General features: G+C 47.3%; 2 protein-coding genes across 3 annotated transcripts; one reads left to right on the top strand and one right to left on the bottom strand.

Moving 5' to 3' along the window:
• On the bottom strand, window positions 1-15,695 carry rrp15 (ribosomal RNA processing 15 homolog). 2 transcript variants are annotated; one of them, XM_084702149.1, is made up of 5 exons: window positions 15,524-15,695; window positions 14,724-15,115; window positions 12,313-12,410; window positions 1,351-1,546; window positions 1-752 (listed from the first exon to the last, which is right to left on the bottom strand). In XM_084702149.1, exons 1-5 carry the CDS (start codon window positions 15,693-15,695, stop codon window positions 609-611), a joined length of 1,002 nt encoding a protein of 333 aa, XP_084558275.1. In that variant the 3' UTR covers window positions 1-608. The 2 variants fall into 2 exon arrangements, with proteins under 2 accessions (XP_084558275.1, XP_084558276.1); XM_084702150.1 differs by lacking the exons at window positions 1-752; window positions 1,351-1,546 and adding an exon at window positions 4,246-4,594.
• Window positions 15,696-17,270: 1,575 nt separating this feature from the next.
• On the top strand, window positions 17,271-22,455 carry LOC146300289 (uncharacterized). Its single transcript, XM_084702141.1, has 2 exons — window positions 17,271-18,034; window positions 20,830-22,455. The coding sequence occupies exons 1-2, from the start codon at window positions 18,016-18,018 to the stop codon at window positions 22,392-22,394; spliced, it is 1,584 nt and encodes a 527-aa protein (XP_084558267.1). The 5' UTR covers window positions 17,271-18,015; the 3' UTR covers window positions 22,395-22,455.
• Window positions 22,456-22,740: the final 285 nt, after the last annotated feature.

Raw genomic sequence — 22,740 nt, 5'->3', positions numbered from 1 at the left:
TTGTCTTGGGTGCATAGATCTTTGTTTTTTATTAAAAAAAAAAAAAAGGCACAAGAGTAACAAAATAAGGGTCTATGTACAGGATTCATAGGAGGTGTTAATAATAAATGTTGTTGAACAGCCTGTTATCTAATACTGGGCTTCAGATGCCATCTCCCAGGCTGGTCTCCCCCCAGGGCAGGCTGGGTTCCCCTGGACTGGCAGGCAGGGCAGGGGTTGAAGGAGGGGGCCAGACTCTGCAGGAGAGGACAGGGGTCTGTCTGGGTGTCACCTCCAGTCCCCCAACAAGACAGGTGTGGGTCAGACAAACCACCCTGATGGAGCAGCTCATTAAACAGTTAGGGTGGAAGCAGGGGTCAGGGTGGAAGCAGGGGTCAGGGTGGAAGCAGGGGTCAGGGTGGAAGCAGGGGTCAGGGTGGAAGCAGGGGTCAGGGTGGAAGCAGGGGTCAGGGTGGAAGCAGGGGTCAGGGTGGAAGCAGGGGTCAGGGTGGAAGCAGGGGTCAGGGTGGAAGCAGGGGTCAGGGTGGAAGCAGGGGTCAGGGTGGAAGCAGGGGTCAGGGTGGAAGCAGGGGTCAGGGTGGAAGCAGGGGTCAGGGTGGAAGCAGGGGTCAGTCTGACCCGCTGTTGTAGTCCCCACCCCCGCCAGGCTCCAGCCCCTCCTCCTCCTCACTCTCCTTGTCCCAGTCCTTCATGGAGGCACCCATCATGTAATCATCCCTGAGGACACTCCACACTGGCTTCTCCTCTGCTCCCTGTGCACACACACGCACACATCAGAATTAGCTTTATTCGACATGTAAGTTCACACAAACAAGGAATTTATGGTGAATATAAATAATTGAGTGTAAATATAAAAAGTAGAAACATTTCAATAGTCCAAATAATCCTAAAACAAAACTATACAATGTAAGATATAAAATACTATATAACAAATGAAATAGAGTGCAATATGACTGTTATAGGATAGAGCACTATGATATATAAGAGAGACATATACACACATACACCAAATTCATACACACAGACAAACAATACAGACACACACCATAAAAACAGACAAAACAGATGTATTTTTATTTCATATCACAGATACGTGAGACACCTAACAGCTCAACCAAGCAAACAAATATTGTTATAAATATGTTAACTGACTTAATGATGTGTCAAGTTCTGAAAGTCCAGAAAACTATAACTGTCACTCCCAACATTCTGTTGACAACAGTGCCATCTTCAGGATGGACAGAGCAACTACACCAGACCATAAAGGAGCCAGGCCCTCATCTTCTGCAGCATCTCAGACAGAGACCTACAGCAACAGATGCCCTCAGTGGAGCAAGGACCAGAACCCACCGTGTGTTTGAAGGTGGTGGCCCCCCCGGTCGCAGCCCCCCCAGCCTCGGCTCCCCGCAGGACGCTGATGAAGTCTCTCCTGGAAACGGACGACATCAGCTTGGCCTTCTTCCTCTCTGAACCACCCGCCTCCTTCACTTTCTCATCCAGAGTCTTCTGGTGGCTTCTCACGGCGTTGAACAGCTGCACCACACCCCTGAAGACAGCACACAGACGAGACACACACACACAGACGAGACACACACACACAGACGAGACACACACACAGAGCTCAATTTAAGGACTTTCTTTTTCTTCATCTGGCAAGAGTTCTACAGGTCTACATCCTACTGAGGCACAACCACATGTGTGAGAGAGTGTGTGTGAGAGGGAGTGAATGCACGCCTGTAAGTGTGTGTGTGTGTGTGTGTGTGTGTGTGTGCACGCCTGTAAGTGTGTGTGTGAGTGTGTGTGTGTGTGCACGCCTGTAAGTGTGTGTGTGAGTGTGTGTGTGTGTGTGCACGCCTGTAAGTGTGTGTGTGCACGCCTGTAAGTGTGTGTGTGTGTGTGTGTGTGCACGCCTGTAAGTGTGTGTGTGAGTGTGTGTGTGTGTGTGCACGCCTGTAAGTGTGTGTGTGAGAGTAGAGCTGGGCGGGAGGGGTACATCATGATATGTTCTTTTTTTCTTAACATTTATAATTCATTCGTTTGAATAGAATACAATTTGCACCGCTGCGGCTCATCTACCGCACTGAGTGGGGGCATGGGGCACAGCAGGAGGAGGCATGGGGTACAGCAGGTGGGGGCATGGGGTACAGAAGGTGGGGGCATGGGGTACAGCAGGAGGGGGCATGGGGTACAGCAGGAGGAGGCATGGGGTACAGCAGGAGGAGGCATGGGGTACAGAAGGTGGGGGCATGGGGTACAGCAGGTGGGGGCATGGGGTACAGCAGGAGGAGGCATGGGGTACAGCAGGAGGAGGCATGGGGTACAGCAGGAGGGGGCATGGGGTACAGCAGGAGGAGGCATGGGGTACAGCAGGAGGAGGCATGGGGTACAGCAGGAGGAGGCATGGGGTACAGAAGGTGGGGGCATGGGGCACAGCAGGAGGGGGCATGGGGTACAGCAGGAGGAGGCATGGGGTACAGCAGGAGGAGGCATGGGGTACAGCAGGAGGAGGCATGGGGTACAGCAGGAGGGGGCATGGGGTACAGCAGGAGGAGGCATGAGGTACAGCAGAAGGAGGCATGGGGTACAGCAGGAGGGGGCATGGGGTACAGCAGGAGGGGGCATGGGGTACAGCAGGAGGGGGCATGGGGTACAGCAGGAGGAGGCATGGGGTACAGCAGGAGGGGGCATGGGGTACAGCAGGAGGGGGCATGGGGTACAGCAGGAGGGGGCATGGGGTACAGCAGGAGGAGGCATGGGGTACAGCAGGAGGAGGCATGGGGTACAGCAGGAGGAGGCATGGGGTACAGCAGGAGGGGGCATGGGGTACAGCAGGAGGGGGCATGGGGTACAGCAGGAGGAGGCATGGGGTACAGCAGGAGGAGGCATGGGGTACAGCAGGAGGAGGCATGGGGTACAGAAGGTGGGGGCATGGGGCACAGCAGGAGGGGGCATGGGGTACAGCAGGAGGAGGCATGGGGTACAGCAGGAGGAGGCATGGGGTACAGCAGGAGGAGGCATGGGGTACAGCAGGAGGAGGCATGGGGTACAGCAGGAGGGGGCATGGGGTACAGCAGGAGGAGGCATGGGGTACAGCAGGAGGGGGCATGGGGTACAGCAGGAGGAGGCATGGGGTACAGCAGGAGGGGGCATGGGGTACAGCAGGTGGGGGCATGGGGTACAGCAGGAGGGGGCATGGGGTACAGCAGGAGGAGGCATGGGGTACAGCAGGAGGAGGCATGGGGTACAGCAGGAGGGGGCATGGGGTACAGCAGGAGGGGGCATGGGGTACAGCAGGAGGAGGCATGGGGTACAGCAGGTGGGGGCATGGGGTACAGCAGGAGGAGGCATGGGGTACAGCAGGAGGAGGCATGGGGTACAGCAGGAGGAGGCATGGGGTACAGCAGGAGGGGGCATGGGGTACAGCAGGAGGGGGCATGGGGTACAGCAGGAGGAGGCATGGGGTACAGCAGGAGGAGGCATGGGGTACAGCAGGAGGAGGCATGGGGTACAGCAGGAGGAGGCATGGGGTACAGAAGGTGGGGGCATGGGGCACAGCAGGAGGGGGCATGGGGTACAGCAGGAGGAGGCATGGGGTACAGCAGGAGGAGGCATGGGGTACAGCAGGAGGAGGCATGGGGTACAGCAGGAGGAGGCATGGGGTACAGCAGGAGGGGGCATGGGGTACAGCAGAAGGAGGCATGGGGTACAGCAGGAGGGGGCATGGGGTACAGCAGGAGGAGGCATGGGGTACAGCAGGAGGGGGCATGGGGTACAGCAGGTGGGGGCATGGGGTACAGCAGGAGGAGGCATGGGGTACAGCAGGAGGAGGCATGGGGTACAGCAGGAGGGGGCATGGGGTACAGCAGGAGGAGGCATGGGGTACAGCAGGAGGGGGCATGGGGTACAGCAGGTGGGGGCATGGGGTACAGCAGGAGGAGGCATGGGGTACAGCAGGAGGAGGCATGGGGTACAGCAGGAGGAGGCATGGGGTACAGCAGGAGGGGGCATGGGGTACAGCAGGAGGGGGCATGGGGTACAGCAGGAGGGGGCATGGGGTACAGCAGGAGGGGGCATGGGGTACAGCAGGAGGGGGCATGGGGTACAGCAGGTGTGTCTTCTGCAGTGCTTTGCCATAGAAAAAGGGCTCATATGTAGTTTTGAACGTTTATGTCATCACAAGAAAACTTCGTTCAATATTTGTAGTGAGCTTTTATAGCTAGCTATAAAATCAGAATCAGAATGGGATTTATTCGCCATGAAAGTTTGCACAGACAAGGAATTTAATTTGGCAGGAAGGTGCATACAATAAACATATAGAATCCTAAAATTTAAATATGTGGATTAACTATACTAAGGGTACATTGGGTACACAAACTAGCAGTACTAAGTGTAATTAGAATTTAAAAAAATGTCTTTGGCAGGTTGAATTTCTTAAGCTGCCGAAGGGAGTACATCCTCTATTGTGCTTTCTTGATAAGGGAGCCGATGTTCAGTTCCCACTTGAGGTCCTGGGAGAGGATAGTACCCAGGAAGCGGAAGGACTCCACAGTGTTGACTGGACAGGAGTTCGACGGACGGATGACTGGAGGTGCAGCTGTTGGTGTACAGGGAGAAGAGCAGAGGAGAAAGAACGTGTAGCCGGTGTGTGGTGAAACTCACTCCTCAAGTATGTAACAGGCCACCCGCGTCAGCGAATTGCTAGCTTTTCGTTGGCGTAGTTGGTAGTGGTGGCGCTTGGGAAGTCAGAGGTGGTGCGTTCAACTCCCGGTGGGAGCGGACGGTTGCCTCTGACGGAACTTGCAAGACCACGTCTGTTACAAACGCAGCCGAGTGCTGAAGGACCACGAGTCCCAGCTTAACGCACTGCTTCCTGTCAGGCAGGAAGTCTGTGATCCACCTGCAGGTGGAGTCAGGCACGTTCAGCTGGGAGAGCTTGTCCTGAAGGAGGGCTGGGATGATGGTATTGAAGGCAGAGCTGAAGTCCACAAACAGGATCCTGGCGTAGGATGCTGGGGAGTCCAGATGCTGTAGGGTGAAGTGGAGGGCCATGTTAACGGCATCATCCACCGACCTGTTGGCTCTGTAGGCAAACTGCAGTGGGTCCAGGAAAGGGTCTGTGATGGATTTGAGGTGTACCAGCACCAGGCGCTCAAAAGACTTAATTACCACAGAAGTTAGGGCGACGGGGTCTGTAGTCATTAAATCCTTTTGGCCTTGGCTTTTTGGGCACAGGGATGATGGTGGAAGACTTGAGACAGGCTAGCACATGGCTTGTCTCCAGGGAGGTGTTAAAGATGTTGGTAAACACCGGAGACAGCTGGTCAGCGCAGTGCTTGAGGGTGGCAGGAGAGACAGAGTCTGGCCCAACTGCTTTGCGGGGGTTCTACCTCTTGAAAAGTCTTAATTTCACCCTCCTGAATGGAGAGTCATCACTGTAGAGGGGGGGAGGCCACATGGGTGGGAGGGGGTAGATCAGCACAGTCCAATTGTCTTTCAAATCTTCAGTAGAACTCGTTCAGGTCGTTGGCCAGACAAAAGTCGTTAGTGGGTGGGGGGCTCTGGGTAGTTGGTAATCTTCCTGAGCCCTCTCCAGACAGAAGCAGAGTCTTTAGCAACTAGAGAACTGACGCTTCAGTCTCTCTGAGTACAGTCGTTTAGCCTCTCTCACCGCCTTGCTAAACCTGTTCTTCGACTCCTTGAATCTGTCTCTATCCCCACTTCTAAATGCTTCCTCCTTCTCCGACCTCAACCTTCTGACCTCTGCGGAGAACAAGGTCTGTCGTTGTTTAAGTTCACACTGGTGAGTGTTAGAATACAGCAGTCCTCACAGCCTCCGTGAGCTCATCCAGACTATTGGAAGCAGTCGTGAACATATCCCAGTCAGTACAGTCCCAGCACGCCCGCAGATCCTCCATAGCCTCACGGGTCCACTATTTTGACGTCCTCACAACAGGTTTACAGAGCTTTAGATTCTGACTGTATGCAGGAATCAGATGGACCATGGTATGGTCAGAGTGGCCCAGTGCTGCACGAGGGACGGCGTGGTAGGCTCTACTGACTGTAGTGTAGCAGTAATCCAGTGTTCCCTTCTCTGGTTGGGCATTTGATGAATTGTCTGTATTTAGGGAGTTTGTGCCTGAGATTACCTTTGTTGAAGTCACCGAGTATGATTACAAGGGAATCCGGGTTTGCCTGCTCCACACTCAGAATCTGGTCGGCGAGCATGCGTTGGGCCTCTTTAACTTGTGGACCCGGTGCCATGTAAACTCCGACCAAAATGAGTGATTCCAATCCTAGTGGCGAGTAAAAAGGTTTACAGTTTACAAAAAAATATTCCAGATCTGGAGAACAATGTTGTAGAATCAGTGTCACATCTACACACCAGCCACTGTTGATGTAGAAACAAATACCACCGCCTTTGGTTTTGCCGGAGAGTGCAGTGTCCCAGTCAGCTCTCACGAGTAGAAAGCCTGCAAGATGTAAGGCGGTGTCCGGGATCAAATCGCAAAGCCATGTCTCCGTGAAGCAAAAAAACAAAGATGAAAGAAAGTCTTTTTTCACCATGAGTAGCTGAAGTTCGTCCATTTTATTGCACAGTGAACGTACGTTGGAGAGGAAAAAACTTGGAAGCACTGTTCGGATTCCACGTCTGCGTAGCCGAACTAGCGCTCCCGCTCGCTTTCCCCTTTTCGGCATTTCACTGGAGGGCATACCCTCGCGCGGCACTGGCTAGAATTCCCACTAAATCTGCCGCTGGAAGCAGAAAAGTGGAAAATAAATCCACAGGAGTTGTAGTCCTGATGTTTAGAAGTACTTCTCTTGTTAGAGAACCCTGGAAATCTTGGCAGAACACTGAATTAACAGACAAAACTAGAAAAAACCTAGCAACCGAGGCAGCCATCATCGGCGCCATCATTAAGATTGACCAGCCGTTTGCCTTGTTCCCCCGGGCTATTGAACTGCAGCAGAAAAATTGTGTCGACATGGGTACCTAGTAGGGCTGTCAAAATTGCTCAAAAATGACGTTCAAATATTCCCTTTAAAAAAACATTCGAATTTCTGGTTGCGGATTAGGTAAGTCAATAACAGGACAAATTAATACAACAAAACATAACTACTTGTATACTGTAGGTAGGCCTAATTTATTTAAACATTTGACAACATATTACCTACACAAAAATAAGTAAATGAACTAATGCCAAGACCACAGACCATGGCTTCTCGCTCGCACACACACACACACACACTTTCTTTCTCTCTACCGCACCGTCGCGCGCTCTGCGCATAGCGGTGTAAAATGAACGACAACAATAAACATATGCTGAGTTCTGATTATCTTCCACGCAAGTCAACTGTCAGCAGTGACACTCAGACTCACGCCCACCCGCAATGCAGACAGACGCGCCGCTGCTGCGGTTGTGTTTTATTTATTTTTTACATTCGAATATTAATTCACATTTGAAATTCAATTTTTAACCACTATTCAAATATATATTTGAATTTAGACTAGAGAGGGTACAATTTCTGGGCAAATTGTAGGGTGTGCTTGCACATTACATTTTACAACTGATATATCTGTATATTTTATATAAAAATGCATAGCCTACTTATTATTTATAAAGATTACATATATTTAAAAGCATAGCGATCATTGTCAGTAACAAGGCAAAATGCGATATAGCCCTGCTGTGTGGAGAAGCTGCCCCGGTAAATTGTAGGCTACAACTACTTCTAGACTGTCTTGGTAGCGATTGCGTTGGTTGAATTCGATTTAACGTTACTTCCGTTGTACGGTCTAGGCTGAAATGAATTATGTTCATGAACCGATTGAAGTTTAGGCTGTGGCAATGGAGTTCAGGCTAGTAGTAAGTAGTCAGATAGTTTCACCTATTGAAAGACTTTTGATTTAAGTAAGGGTAGTGCCGAACATGTGCCGCCGTTTGACTTCCTACGTAGGCTACTGTAAACAGCTGTGGAGATGTTTTTTTTAGCTACTAGACTATGCTACAGTAGCTACAGCGTTGCAGTGAGCTACACTGGTTTGATACCACAGGTAATGATAATTTCACCAACAAATCGTTTACTTGTAATCTAATGTCATAATAAATCCTACAACGAAAATGTAATAAACGGATGCATCATCGACCGCTGTAGTATGTGTTGACCGTGCAACAGAGGCTAATATCATGATGCTAATGCTTCAGTGAAATAGTAGACTACTGTTTCCGAAAGAAGATGTAACTACTTCCTTATATCAGCTTATATTGTACATTACACTTCACAATTGTGTTTCATATTACAAAGTAAAATGAGTAAATAGTTATCACCCTGGCCTATTTGCTTGTGGCGTTTCTGCAGCTCCCTTGCAGTAAAGCAGTTAGCTTAGCTATCTCCCAGAAGTTAACGAGCTGCTAAACTAATGTTCTGTTAGAGGTAGTCACGCGATATTTCGTGACGTCAGGAGCGTCAGTGACTGTGGCTAGCAAGTTCGCCACCGTTAGCTTCACTTTTGCCACAAAAACTTAATTAAAACCTAAACCGTGCAACGGAACATAAATCCCATTAGAACCAACGCAATCGCGACCAAGACAAACCGTTTGACATCGACGTTGTCTATGTAGTCCAAATATTGACTGAGCCTTAGGGGCGCGAAAATAAACAATAATAATAAATAATATATATGTGAGATAACAATGGTTTGTGCTCGCAAGCACACCCCAATAAAACTAGCAGCTTCGCTTTTGCTTGGCCCCTAATAAGATAACTAAAATAGAATATTTCGCAGCGACTACAACAGTTTAAGTTTTAAGTTTTATATAAGGTTTCGCAGTTTCAGCCAGACAGAGCTGTGCAGAGATGGCTGTCTGCAGGGGAGAGAGCACGTCATGTTTGAGGTTAAAACTAAATTGTTTTGCTGACTATTACCTTTTTATCACTAGAAATGTGATTTCATTTTTGTTCTTTAAATATACAAGATTTGTTTAATAAATGGTTAAACATGTTAACAGAATAACAACCTATAATTAGGGATGCACCAAATCCAGATTTCTGGGGTTCTGCCATATACCAAATCCACTGGTTAAAGTTCTGCCGAATCCGAATACCGAATCCTACTCCCATCATCAGTCCATTAACACGGTAAACACATTTAGTGAAGTAAACAACGTCCACAGCAGTGTATCTTTCATTTTATTTTAACTGTGAAAAAGTAGGCTACCCCCAAATACAAATCAAAACTGTTCAATAAAAGTGCGACAATGCAAAGAATAGTGTTTTTCTTTTTTCAGAATGTTTGGTGATTTAACCAATATCCAAAATATTAGCTTTTTACATTTATAATCCCATAAAGTAGGCTACCCCCAAGTACAAACCAAAACCTTTCAATAAAAAAGCAACAAAGCAAAGAAAACAAAACAGAATATGTTGACTACTGAAATTAATGTTATTGAACATTTACTCAATAAACATGGATAGTAGGCTGTTGTTTAGTTTAGAAATGTCTAAACTACATTTGAAAATTGTAGGCCTAAACACGCACATCTCCTGCATCATAATTAACCTATAACCTCAAACCTCTCACATGAAATGATAGTTTCCTTTCAGTAAAACAAGACGCTCAGCATTAGTGACAGAAGTGACAGCCGGTTGCGAGTGTGGGAACGAATGTCCCCAGCAGTACTTTAAAGTCTTTCACTGGGCACAGAGGTTGGTGGTGGGGCTGGGCGGTACGGCCTAAAATGTTTATCACGGTATAATTCTTAAGCACTGACGGTATCGGTATTTATCACAATATATTAGTTATTCTTAAAATGTCATGACAATGCAATCCGCACTGCAGCAGCTAATCTACCGCACTCGGACGGATTTGGATTGGGTAACTCCAGTGTGTCACTGTAACTTAAGTTGAATTTTCCAAATTTTTCAGCGTTTAATTGCCACGGAAGATTGACTTCTCAGTAGCCTACGTTTATGGGATCGCAAATTTAAAAAAAATATATTTGTAGAGTTAGCTCTAGCTAAAAACAATTATTACATGGCTGAATACTCGATTCTGTTGGCCTACAATAAACATACATTTCACAATTCTAACCAACCTGGCATTGGATTTGTCAAACGCATTCTGGTAGATTCATTTGTGCACATGCATGCTTTCAGGTGGTGAAAGAGATAGCTAGTGTTTCCACCTTTGGCTAGCACAATTCGACAACAACTTACAGAATAGGCTACTGTTTGTTGGTTGATGTTGGATAACTTGAAACCAAATAATTTCCAAAGGACAGAGGCTCAATTTTTTTTTAACCAATTCATCTTTGTCCGGCAAATCAACCCCACTGCCGTTATTTTCAGACATTATTAATGCTCGCTTACACTTGCCAACAAAATCAGTTTACTCATATGAATGTTTGCTTCCTCTGGAGTTGCGCTAGCTTGTTTGTTGATTTTCATTGGCTGGCACAATACGTGCAGCGTCCATGCTGCATGTTTTTTTTGTAAAAGATACAAATTTGAACTAGCCCACTAGGCAGTATTGCTTGACTTAAAAAAAAAAAAAAAACAGAAACATTACTAATACATTTAGTAATACTAAACACTAATACATTTACATTAAAGCACTTTGAGCTGCAATTCTTGTATGAAAAGTGCTATATAAATAAAGTCTTACTTACTTTTATTAATATATTGAGATATCCATGATATGGCAAAATCCATATCATGGCACAATGCAATACCGGTATTCGCGTTCATATCGGTATACCGCCCACCCTTAGTTGGTGGTGCACAAAGGTAGATCTTTGGCCGTTTTCGCCAGCAGTGGAAATCGCTGCTGGTTTGTCTTCCACCACTGAAGAGGATCCTCTCTAAGAGGAATCAGAGGCTCAGTTTGTCTTCCACCACTGAAGAGGATCCTCTCTAAGAGGAATCAGAGGCTCGGTTTGTCTTCCACCACTGAAGAGGATCCTCTCTAAGAGGAATCAGAGGCTTGGTTTGTCTTCCACCACTGAAGAGGATCCTCTCTAAGAGGAATCAGAGGCTCAGTTTGTCTTCCACCACTGAAGAGGATCCTCTCTAAGAGGAATCAGAGGCTCAGTTTGTCTTCCACCACTGAAGAGGATCCTCTCTAAGAGGAATCAGAGGCTCAGTTTGTCTTCCACCACTGAAGAGGATCCTCTCTAAGAGGAATCAGAGGCTCGGTTTGTCTTCCACCACTGAAGAAGATCCTCTCTAAGAGGAATCAGAGGCTCGCTGAAAAAAACGCTAATCTCCGCGCCAGCACCCGATGTGACTGCCTCAGTATTGCTGCGGTACAGATCGTCCCAGCCGCTCCAGATTCCTGAACAGTGTTGTTTAGTGTTAACTGTTGGGCCTTGTTCCTCCTCAGATTGTTCAGTTGCTGTAGAAGTAGGCCCAGCAGATGCGTCTTGATCTGATTCAAATAAGCGGATTACAGCCTCCTGCAGAAGCAACTTTGCTCGGCACTGTTCTGTGTCACTCGTCCAAAATGTCGTCTTGAATCTGGGATCCAGACTTGTTGCCACAACTAAGTGGCTATTCTGCTCGCTTCCCTCAAACCTATCCTGCAGAGATGTCAGCATCTCTTTTTTTGAGGGGTTTATATCTAAAGTAATTTTGTAGACATAACAATGAATTCTGCCACTAAATGAGTGACTTGGCTTTCTTTCTGGACATACTATCCACAACCGAAGTGTGTTACACAATGCTGTAAGATCGCCTATACTCGTGCATTACTCTTGGTACCCAGAATGCCCTGCGGCAAGCTGAAAAGCTACTAAGTTAAGGGCATTAGCTTAGTTAAATAAGTATTGTTTGGAGTTCTATTGTTGTGTTTTTTCTGTTTTGATATGTGTAATGCTATGGTCTCTAGTTTAGATCATTTGAGTGTTCACCCTAATTGGGAATGTTGTGTAGTTAGATGGCTATCCAAGCTGTCCGCTGTGACAGTGTGTCTGGGCAAGTAATCAATCGTGAGCATTGGTCCGCTCAACTTTAGCCGGCGCAATAGTAACATTGCTTGCTTTCAAAGTGCGGCTTATACTCCGATTTACACACAAAGTGCTCATTCTGGGGGGGGGTGCCGCTATACATGATGCGGCGTATTTTCAGAAAGATACGGTAGATTGCAATATTTGTGTTAAAGTTCTGATGGTAATTTTATGTTGTGCCTGGTGTGAAAGTGGCTGTTTTTCTGGAAGGCTCTACCGTGGTTAGCACGCTATTGTCAAAATCCATATTGTCATTCGTTCATACCATCCACCATGTGTGAGAGAGAAAGAGTGTGTGTGTCTGGCCGACCTGGTAGCGATCCTCTGAAGGCTCCTCTCACTCTCTCGGTCCTTCACTACGTCAGGCTTCTGTCTGCACATCTCCTCCCAGGCTCTCCTCTTCTCCACCTGACGGACAGCATCACAGCACCATTACAGCAACAACACAGCACCACTACAGCAACACAGCACCATTACAGCAACACAGCACCACTAAAGCAACAACACAGCACCGCTAAAGCAACAACACAGCACCACTAAAGCAACAACACAGCACCACTAAAGCAACAACACAGCACCACTAAAGCAACAACACAGCACCACTAAAGCAACAACACAGCACCACTAAAGCAACAACACAGAACCACTACAGCAACACAGCACCATTACAGCAACACAGCACCACTAAAGCAACAACACAGCACCACTAAAGCAACAACACAGCACCACTACAGCAACACAGCACCATTACAGCAACACAGCACCACTACAGGAACAACACAGCACCACTACAGGAACAAAGCACCACTAAAGCAACACAGCACCATTACAGCACCACAGCAACACAGCACCACTACAGCAACACAGCACCACTAAAGCAACACAGCACCATTACAGCAATATTGTGAAGCAGAGCTAGAAATGGCTATGCTAGCTAACATACTGTAGCTCACACCAGCTCAATTTAAGACAAGAAATTAGTTAGGTAAATAAAACAGAATACACAAGGCAACCAATTGCATTTAATAAAAGTTGTTATCATGCAATATGTCCAGTGAAAGGGTCGTTTGATTTTAGTGAGTGGACCTGAAATTCCTGCCGGCATCAACAGCTAGCTGGACGATAGGGGACCCCTTAATCTGCAATTCATTGTTGTTAGCTCTCATCAGATGTGCATTTAGAATCTAAGAAGCTATATCTTACAATAAACTTGAAGTAAAGCTAGCTATATAAAAATTGGGTGACCAGACGTCCTTTTTCCGAGACCTAAAAAATGCGTCCGGCAGGGATTCCAAAACTGTCCGGGATTTTGCCTCAACATAAATGTGTTTCTGGTCTTTCACAAACTATTATGCCAATCATGTTCAGTGTTACTAAGCAAGTTTGCTGGTAAATTGATCAAATTACTGCATTATTTAAAAACTATTTTCAAAATCAGTAAACGGTTGAACGTTGCAAAATACAATGTTTGGGACTATAGTCGCAAATGACACCTTTTACTTCTGCCTTCTTCGATTAGACTACAATGGAAGTCTATAGAAGTGTCCCAACTCTCTTTTTATATGGCTCTGGGTCTACCTAGCTTTGACTACCAAGCCTTTTAATCCGTGGCGTGCTTACATAGTCTACAATGTCCCAGTATTTAAAGAAAATATGAACTATAACTATATACATGTTTATTAAACTATTTGTTGTAGTTCTATCAGAGTGAAAGTTGCTAGTTGTCTAGCATTTACTGTTAAGTTGCGTTGTTAGACATAAAACTGTACTGGGGCACAGGCCCCTATTCATATCCCTTCTTCCAAGCTTGTTGCACACAATGCACTATTAGGCTATAGAAACTCCCCTCGCTTAACCCACTATATAACAGTTCAGGGACGCAAGTTTGATATCAGCTTTGGCAGGGACATCTATAGTTAATGCAAGCTTTGTGTTTTCGGTTTGTTAAAACTCAAACTTTAGATTTTACTGGGGCACAGCAGATTTATAGTGGGCACGTGCCGCTAAACCCGTTAAAAGGGTCTAACAACGCCACTGACTTAACTTATTAAACAAATACAATAAAAAAACACTGTGCTCCTAAATTTTTTCATCAAGGAGCACATGTACTCCTTGGTGAAAACATTTGCGTTGAGTCCTGAGCAACACAGCAGCAACACAGCACCATTACAGCAACACAGCACCACTACAGCAACACAGCACCACTACAGCACAACTACAGCAACACAGCACCATTACAGCACCATTACAGCAACACTACAGCATCTCCACACAAACACATAATAATAACACTGTTAATTTAGCACACACTATTAGACATGGACCTGCGATCTCTTGATCTGCAGTCACATGCTTTACCACTGAGCTACACCCATTGCTGACTGCATACCATGGAATGTAGTCAATGGGTCAGACAGACATATTTTTGGATAAATGTATCTTTCACAACTTGGATAAGCGCTTAGTATAATTTACCATGTCTTTAATAGTTAACTACTGTAATTGCAATGTTGCTTGTTACACTGAATTTAAGTAACTGAAATGTTCTTGTTGCACTGTAGTTCACCATACTTGCCAGCTGAGATGTACCTGGTAAATACAGACCATTCCTTGACTTCAAAACACTGCTAGAATTAGGCTGATACTTGATCTTCAGCTGTTATTTATTAGTGCGCTAATATGTTATTTCTGCTGAAAGAATGAAAGTAAAATGTATCTCGCCTGTTTCTTCCGTTCCAGCTGCTCCTTCCTCTCCTGCTCCCTCCTCTTGTCCAGCTGCTTGTTCTTCAGCAGAATGCTGGGCTTGCTGGCGGGAGTTTTCTTCTGCAGGATCTTGGCCATGGCATCGGCCCAGCCCGCATTAGGGTTCCCCTCCTCTTCACTGTTCCTATTTCCCTCCAACCCGCTCCCTCCATCTTCCTCCTCCGACTGTCCTCCGTCATTCTCTCCTTCCTTTCCTCCAGACTCGTTTCCTTCGCTCCTCTCGTCCTCAGACGGCCTTCCATCGCTCCTTCCCTCCTCCTCTCCATCGGTCTTTCCCTCCTCCTCTCCATCACTCTCTCCGGCAGAGCCATCGTCGCTGCTGCTGCGAACTTTCCGGTGCTCTGCGTCACCTGAGAAAGAAGCAAGAAGATGTTAGCAGCGCTGGCTAACTTCAACACAAATGTATTAAGCACAGCGATGCGTAGTCTGGCAATACTGGTGGTGGCAAAATCGATCAAACTAGCTCGTTCACCCTGACATGTAAACTAAGTTTATGGATATATAATATGGCTAAGTAGCTACTGGACTGGTTTACTACTGGTCCTGAGCTAGCCTGCGTGGTATGCTTTCGTATCATAAATCCACTGCCAGCTAACCAACCAGCTAGCTAGCCAACTACATAGCTAACGGAAGAGTCCAGTTGGGCTGTAAATAGCGGAGACTGCAACGATCAACTATTTAACAAATCGATGAAGGCAGACACAACTGCAATTTAAGCATTTAAATGAATAAATGGAAATGAAATACAGTAACATTACCTAATAACTCAGACGTGCTTCTCACATGTGTTTCTTTTACAGTCGCCATTATTGTACCCGGAACTGAATAGCGAAGTGCAGTGCACCAGTAAAACCATTTCGTGTTGAACTGTAAAGAACGTTTCTGGTCCTTGCAACCTGTCCACAAGGGGGCAACTACAGCGTGGCACATAGTATCAACTTTCTTCAAGATATTAAGTGATCGTGGACTTAAACTTTAATTACATAATTACTAACTAATTAACTACAATTAACTACTACAATTAACTACAAACTAACATTCCAGCAAAGGAACAACATGGACTGTGTGTGTCCAAGAAATAAAGTGAAGAGGCTTAGTTTATCCTGACTAATTAACCAACCATCCTCTTTTAATTTCTTCCATGGTTCAGGCAGGAGGACTCAGTATAGTATTTACTTGATACTTTATTCACACGGTACAACACATCATTGTAACACTTGATTTGGCTTTATGGTTCTGCTTGCATCGGCTCCCTGCCGCACCCAACGGAGACACCGTCTGGACCTCCGAGCAGAGAGCAGCGACGCATTCCCCCAACACAAAACCACATGCCAGACGAGACAATGCATGAGACTGCTATGTGTATGTGGTGCCCCTGTTGTGCTAGAGTCGACTAGCTGAGCGTCGTGTTAGCCATACTTACCCTCAGCATCGCATCTCAGAGCAGACTGTGCCCCTGCTGCATCTATAGTGAATGAACTGAAATTGAACGAACGTGATTACTGACTGAGGCATGGCCTCGACTACCCAACTGAGGCACGGCCTCGACATCCCAACTTTGATGCTGACTGTCACCTGTCGCTCCACATGCTGCTGCATATCCGTGCCCGGCCAGCCACCAGACGAAACATTTCGTATTAAGCATTGAACACCTAAACATGGAGTGAGTGAATACATTGCCTGAAATACAAGAACGAGAAGAGTAAACGTTAGAGGTTGGAAGAGTGAAAGCCATCCTCCTGGCTGTCCAGAACATCCCTGCATTCAGTCTGATGTAACAATGAACCGTTGCAGATGACCAACGACCCATACTTTCAGCGTAGATGACGAGACCACTTGAGACGCCGACGTAGCCACTCCGATTCCAAACGAGTGCGCCGTGTAGCTACAGTTTAGGATCCAAACCACAGCGCCGGCACAGGATTCCAAGCCAGCCGTTGAACCAGTAAGCAGTCATGGCTTCCTGGCATTGGTAACGAACGGTTACTAAGTATGACTCTGTTTAACCTCTGGTCTGCACCTCTCTGGTCTGTTTAACTTCTGGTCTGCACCTCTCTGTGTCATGTCACCAACCATCTCTGGAGGAGGGGAGCCCTCACCGACCTGCTCCTCACAAGGGTTTTGCAAGTTTTCTTTCTGCGTTTTCCTGGGAGTTTCCCTTGTCTTCCTGGAGGGTTTAGGTTGGCTAAGGGACAGTTCTGTGAGCGTATGTGAAGCCATCTGTTACATCACTTGTAAAAAGGTCTCTAAGCACTTGGAACAGTGCTAAAAAACTGTGATGTTTAGTTTTTATTCGTTCTACGTAGTTATTGTTTGCCATGTCATCCGAATCACCTTGCTAAGAATGACCTTGTGTTAAATGGTCCACTTGATGCTTCAAACACTATGGATTTAGGGTATCTGACACGTAAGGGTCAGATGGCTGAGCGGTGAGGAAGTTGGGCTAGTAATCAGAAGGTTGCCGGATCGATGTGTCCTTGGGCAAGACATCAGAAGGTTGCCGGATCGATGTGTCCTTGGGCAAGGCACTTCACCCTCCTTGCCTCGGGGGAATGTCCCTGTACTTACTGTAAGTCGCTCTGGATAGGAGCGTCTGCTAAATGCTTGAATGTAAATGACTAAATGTGGATTTTGGCAACTTAACTTCACATTTCCAGATATTATTTTTTATGATAATATTAATAATATCATTTTAATATTAATTTTGTAATATATTTAATATATCTTAACAATGTTCACATGCCTCTTGTAATAGGATGAAATAATGAGTTAGGTGGGTTAAGGAATGTGACTGGCTCCAAAACAGTAAGTACACATGCGCCATAACATAATAGAGTGTATACCTACACACTGTACTGTACCTAAATGACTAGAAAAGGTAAACTACCTGACCTACCTAGCCAGGAGAGTCACATGACCAGAAGTAGTCCGAGCAGAGATCAGGAACTGAGGGAAGTGAGTCCGTCAAGATGTGTGGCGGTGAGATGCTGCTGGTAACAGCATAGCGACAACGAGAGCAGGTGTGTCCGGTCTGGGTGGCTGAGTCACTTTCAAGGGATCACTTTCCCTAGGTCTTTCTCTCTCTCACACACACACACACACACGTACACACTAACGCAATCACACACCTGTGTGTTTCTCACACACAGTCTTACGGGCAGCTGTGTTACTTGACCCAGGGAGCGGTGAGGAGTTCTGTGAGCTGTTGTAGAGGAGGACTCTTCTGGTCTCCAGGTCTCCCTGCTCTCCCATGGCTCCGTACAAACTGAGTAAGTCACCTGTGGTAATTTTACCTTTGGCAATCACTGTACCACAGAGCTCAGGGGAACAATCAAAAGGTAATTGCTATGACAAGTATTCACATTTATAGAATGCAGTATTGATAGACAATTAGTATTGATATTCTTATTATTGATTAATAATTTGTATGGATACGTTGTTTTTGTGTTAAGACTTATATGCAGGTACTACTGATCTTGTAGTCTGCTGCTGTGGTAGTGGGTTATAACTAGGAGTGTCCTTAGTGAAATAGAGAATATTTATTAGCTAACCCTAACAAATCATTGTGTCCTTAGTATCTGTCATGCAAACACAACATGTGATCAAACCCTAAACATAACATTGTGAAACCACCTCTACTGAACACAAAACAAATTAAGTCTTCCATTTGTCTTTACGGGTCATACATTCTATTCAAACATTCCATCCATCAAATGCCCCTCAACTAATTTTCAAACTAAATGTTTTTCTGTCCAATTTTGACTCTTAAGTCATATCTCCCTGCATAGACAGACACTGGACAAAAAATATATGTTTAGATATAAATATACATACAACTATACAGTCTCAACTGACCGACGCAGTCAAGCCTGTTTCTGATGGGGTGTGATGTTGGCTCCAGCAGTTAGCAGCCAGGTGAGCTAGAGGCAGAGGCAGCATGTCTCTGCTGGGTGGAGGCAGCATGTCTCTGCTGGGTGGAGGCAGCATGTCTCTGCTGGGTGGAGGCAGCATGTCTCTGCTAGAGGCAGAGGCAGCAAGTCTCTGCTTGAGGCAGAGGCAGCGTGTCTCTGCTGGGTGGAGGCAGCATGTCTCTGCTGGGTGGAGGCAGCATGTCTCTGCTTGGTGGAGGCAGCATGTCTCTGCTAGAGTCAGAGGTAGCAAGTCTGCTAGAGGCAGAGGCAGCATGTCTCTGCTAGAGGCAGAGGCAGCAAGTTTGCTAAAGGCAGAGGCAGCATGTCTCTGCTTGAGGCAGCATGTCTCTGCTGGAGGCAGCATGTCTCTGCTGGAGGCAGAGGCAGCAAGTCTGCTAAAGGCAGAGGCAGCATGTTTCTGCTAGAGGCAGAGGCAACAAGTTTGCTAAAGGCAGAGGCAGCATGTCTCTGCTCGAGGCAGCATGTCTCTGCTGGAGGCAGAGGCAGCGCGTCTCTGCTGGGGTGGAGGCAGCATGTCTCTGCTAGAGGCAACGTGTCTCTGCTGGAAGCAGAGGCAGCGCGTGTTTTCTGAGCAGGTTTATCCCGATTGTCTGGTCCCAGGGTTAGGGTTGGGTTGTCTGATTCCAGGTACTCAGGACATAGACACACTGACTAGAGACACCGGGGCCTCATGTATAAAGGATTGCGCAGCTTTCATACCAGAAGATGGCGTATGGCCAAAACTCGAAAACTCCCTACGCACAGAAATATTCACATGTATAAAACCGTTCGTACGCCAGGTCCTGCGCACCTTTCCTTTATAAATCACAATCAACTTGAGATTGAACGAGCCACTGACCCCACCTTGCCTCCTCCCATAAATGTATATGCAGATGGACTATAAATGAGCTCCTGAGGTCATTTCTTTATCTGAATGACCGTATTTCTTCAAATAAACGCTGCACCAAAAATGAACGTTATTTAATAAATGCCACTGCGTTTATTTGAAGAAATACGGTAAAATGGCTAAACACGCAAAAAAGACAAAAATCCCAGACTGAGAGATTGAGGTTCTGACAACAGAGGTGGAGGCGAGAAAATGTGTCATGTTTAGCGGCCTGTCATCAGGTATTAGCGACAAAAGAAAGTCGGCGGAGTGGAAAACTGTCACTATTTGCGCCCTTTCTTGTTTTTAACCTGTAGCACTTCGAGATTTTGCTAAATGTAAAGCACATTACAAATAGAATCATTATTATTATTATAGGGCCGTAAATGCTGTGGTTTCAGAGAACCGGACTGTGGCAGAAATTAAGAAGAAATGGTCCGATGTAATACTTTAAATTAAGAAACGAGTGGTGGCGCATTGTAACAGCATGGCAGCTATAGGGTTAGTGACATGCATTTGCTGCTGATTTTGTAGTTCGTTTGACACCCTCAAGTTTAACAGAAATTAAGTGGTGGCGGATTAAACAGAATGCTATATAGCATTTCCCATTTTTGGTTTTGGCATTTTGATGTGATCATCCACATTAATTATCAAACTTTTATTTTTATGTTTTTTGAATAGTCAACGTCATAAACGTAGTAGTGGAAACTTTATTTTGTAATGTTTGGTGAGTTTCGGCACTTTTCAGTTAGAATTCGCCATGTTACAGAGCCAGACAAGACTTTGCGGACGGTCCGCAAATTCGGACAAAATCGGACAAAATTCCGACAAAATCGAAACTCCGCACATTCTCACGTCAAGTAAATCTTTACACATCACAAAGTGTGTGTGAAAACCAGCGTACGCAAGCTTTTTGTGCGTACGCAACGTTTATACATGAGACCCCAGGTCCCTTAGTAGTCTCACATAAAGCAGACAAGACTGCTACGTATTTGAAAATATTTTTTTAAATGTTGGTTTAATCATCACACATACAAACAAACACAAGTAGTTATATGGTAATCCAGGTAATAAATATATTCAGCCATGTAGTTAATTAATCATTCAAGAATTCAAATATTCAGTCAAATTGTCAAATATTTTGCAGACAAATCCAATATTCAGCTAAATTGTGAAATATCCAGCCAAAAAGTCAAGAAGTCAAATATTCAGCTAACAAGTCCGATATCCAGCCAAATTCAGGTAGTTCCATGTTCTTCTGTTCCAGGCTCCAGGGGAGCTGCGGGCCAGGCGGCTCTGGGCTGTGTTCTGGGGGCCGTGGGGGGCTGTCTCCTGGGGGCCACAGAGGGCCCGGCAGACGAGGCCCTGGCGGAGATGATGTCTGGAGCCCTGCTGAAGCCTGTGTCGGAGGGGGCCCGGGCTGTGGGGCCCCTGGGACTGGGGACCCTCCTGGGGGCGTGTTTTCTGACCTGCTCCATGACCTCCGTGGTGACAGGGGTGATCCTGGCTGCGGCACTGGCCTCCATCCTCCTGGCCGCCTCCCCCAGGCCTGGAGGAGCACCCCGTAGGGGCAGCACCGGGATGTGGGTTGCAGCAGGCCTGGCCGGGGCGTTTGGAGCCAGCGCCTGCGGAGCCACCCTGGGAGTGGTCATCCAGACCGTCACCAGGCACTCAGGTGTGGTGGGGCTGATCTGGGCCCTCAGCCTGTTCACCGCACTCAAGCCAGCCCTGCAGCTCTTCCTCAAGCTCGCTTGGGCACACGCAGAGGACAGCTGCTACAGCCAGAGGACTGGGGGGCTGGCCTGGGAGAAAGAGAGGAGGGAGAAGGAGGAGAGGGGGGAGAGGGAGGAGAGGAGGGAGAGGGAGGAGAGGAGGGAGAGAGTCACGGTGGAGATAGAGCAGAGGATCATCACTCTGGAGAGGGGAAAGGGTCTGGAGGAGGGAGCACACAGGGAGGCGCAGCACAGGGAGGAGGAGGAGGAGAGAGAAAGGAGGGCGAGGCTGAAGGAGGACTCAGGGGAGACAAGCCTGCAGGACACCATCAGCAACATGGTGGTGAAGTATGTGGACTTTCTGGCGTTCTCAGGGATTCCAATGACTGTGACTGCTGTGGTTAGCGCAGGCTTCGGCATGTTGGGATTTGCGGACTGGAGCTTTGTGTTTGTGGTTCTCCTGGCTCTGGTGCTGCTGGCCTCCTTTGTGCTGCTCAGGCCCTCCCAGGCCAGCCTTTCAATAGGGTCCAACTTGACCTCTAGGGGCCTGAGGAAAGAGGCTAGTCTCTGGAGGCTGGCAGGGTGCATGGGCATGTACGCCTCCTTCGCCATCGCAGTGCTCACCGTGCACGCAGGGCAGGAAGTGGCCTCCGACGCCAACAGGAAGCGTGCGGCGGGCATGGCCATGTCGAGGGAGGACGTCAGCACACGGATGAACCACGCAGCCTTGCTACAGGCCCTGGGGGCTGGGGTGTTCACAGCCAGGCTCTGTCAGCTGGCCCTGGGGGCTATGGTGGGTGGGGACCTGGCCCGACAGGGGGCGGGGAAGGGGATGGTTGTCATGGGGGCAGCAGGGGCGGCAGGCCTCCTCCTGGTCCTGGTGGAGGCGTCAGGCCCCGTGCTGGGCCAGGGGGGCAGGGTGGGTGCCCTGCTGGGGGCCGTGGGGGCCGTGGGGGTGGCTGCAGGGGGCCTGGCTGCAGGGGGCCACACCTGGGCAAGTGCCATGGGCACAGTGGGGGGGGCAATGGTGGGGGCGGTGGCCGTGGGGAAGTGGCATTTTGTCAACATCGGACTGCAGCTGCCCCTGGCTTACGTCTTTGCTATCACCAAGCTATTCTGATCAGCTGTGGTTTTTCACTTTCCATGTGTGTAGATCAGCGTTCCATACATGTATACAAATAACTGTGAAATGTGAAGATTTGGTTATGTGCAATCCTTATTCTTGTTTATCTAACCATAAAAATAATTTTAAAAATATTGCCTTGTCATTGTTGACTGGACTGTAGGCAGAGTTAGGATCTGATTGGTCTGTGGTATTTATACTGTGTTTCATCAGCCTGACCTCAGACGGAATGTTATCTAAATTGTGTAACCTGAGCTGTTGTTATGCGGTAGAACTTGTTTCTATAGCCTGTCTTCACAGTGTCTTGTTTCTATAGCCTGTCTTCACACAATCTTTTTAGAAA

The sequence above is a fragment of the Hypomesus nipponensis genome, chromosome 2 (genome assembly GCF_054491055.1).
Source record: "Hypomesus nipponensis isolate SF chromosome 2, ASM5449105v1, whole genome shotgun sequence".
NCBI lineage: Eukaryota > Metazoa > Chordata > Actinopteri > Osmeriformes > Osmeridae > Hypomesus > Hypomesus nipponensis.
This window is presented reverse-complemented; position numbering and strand designations above follow the sequence as displayed.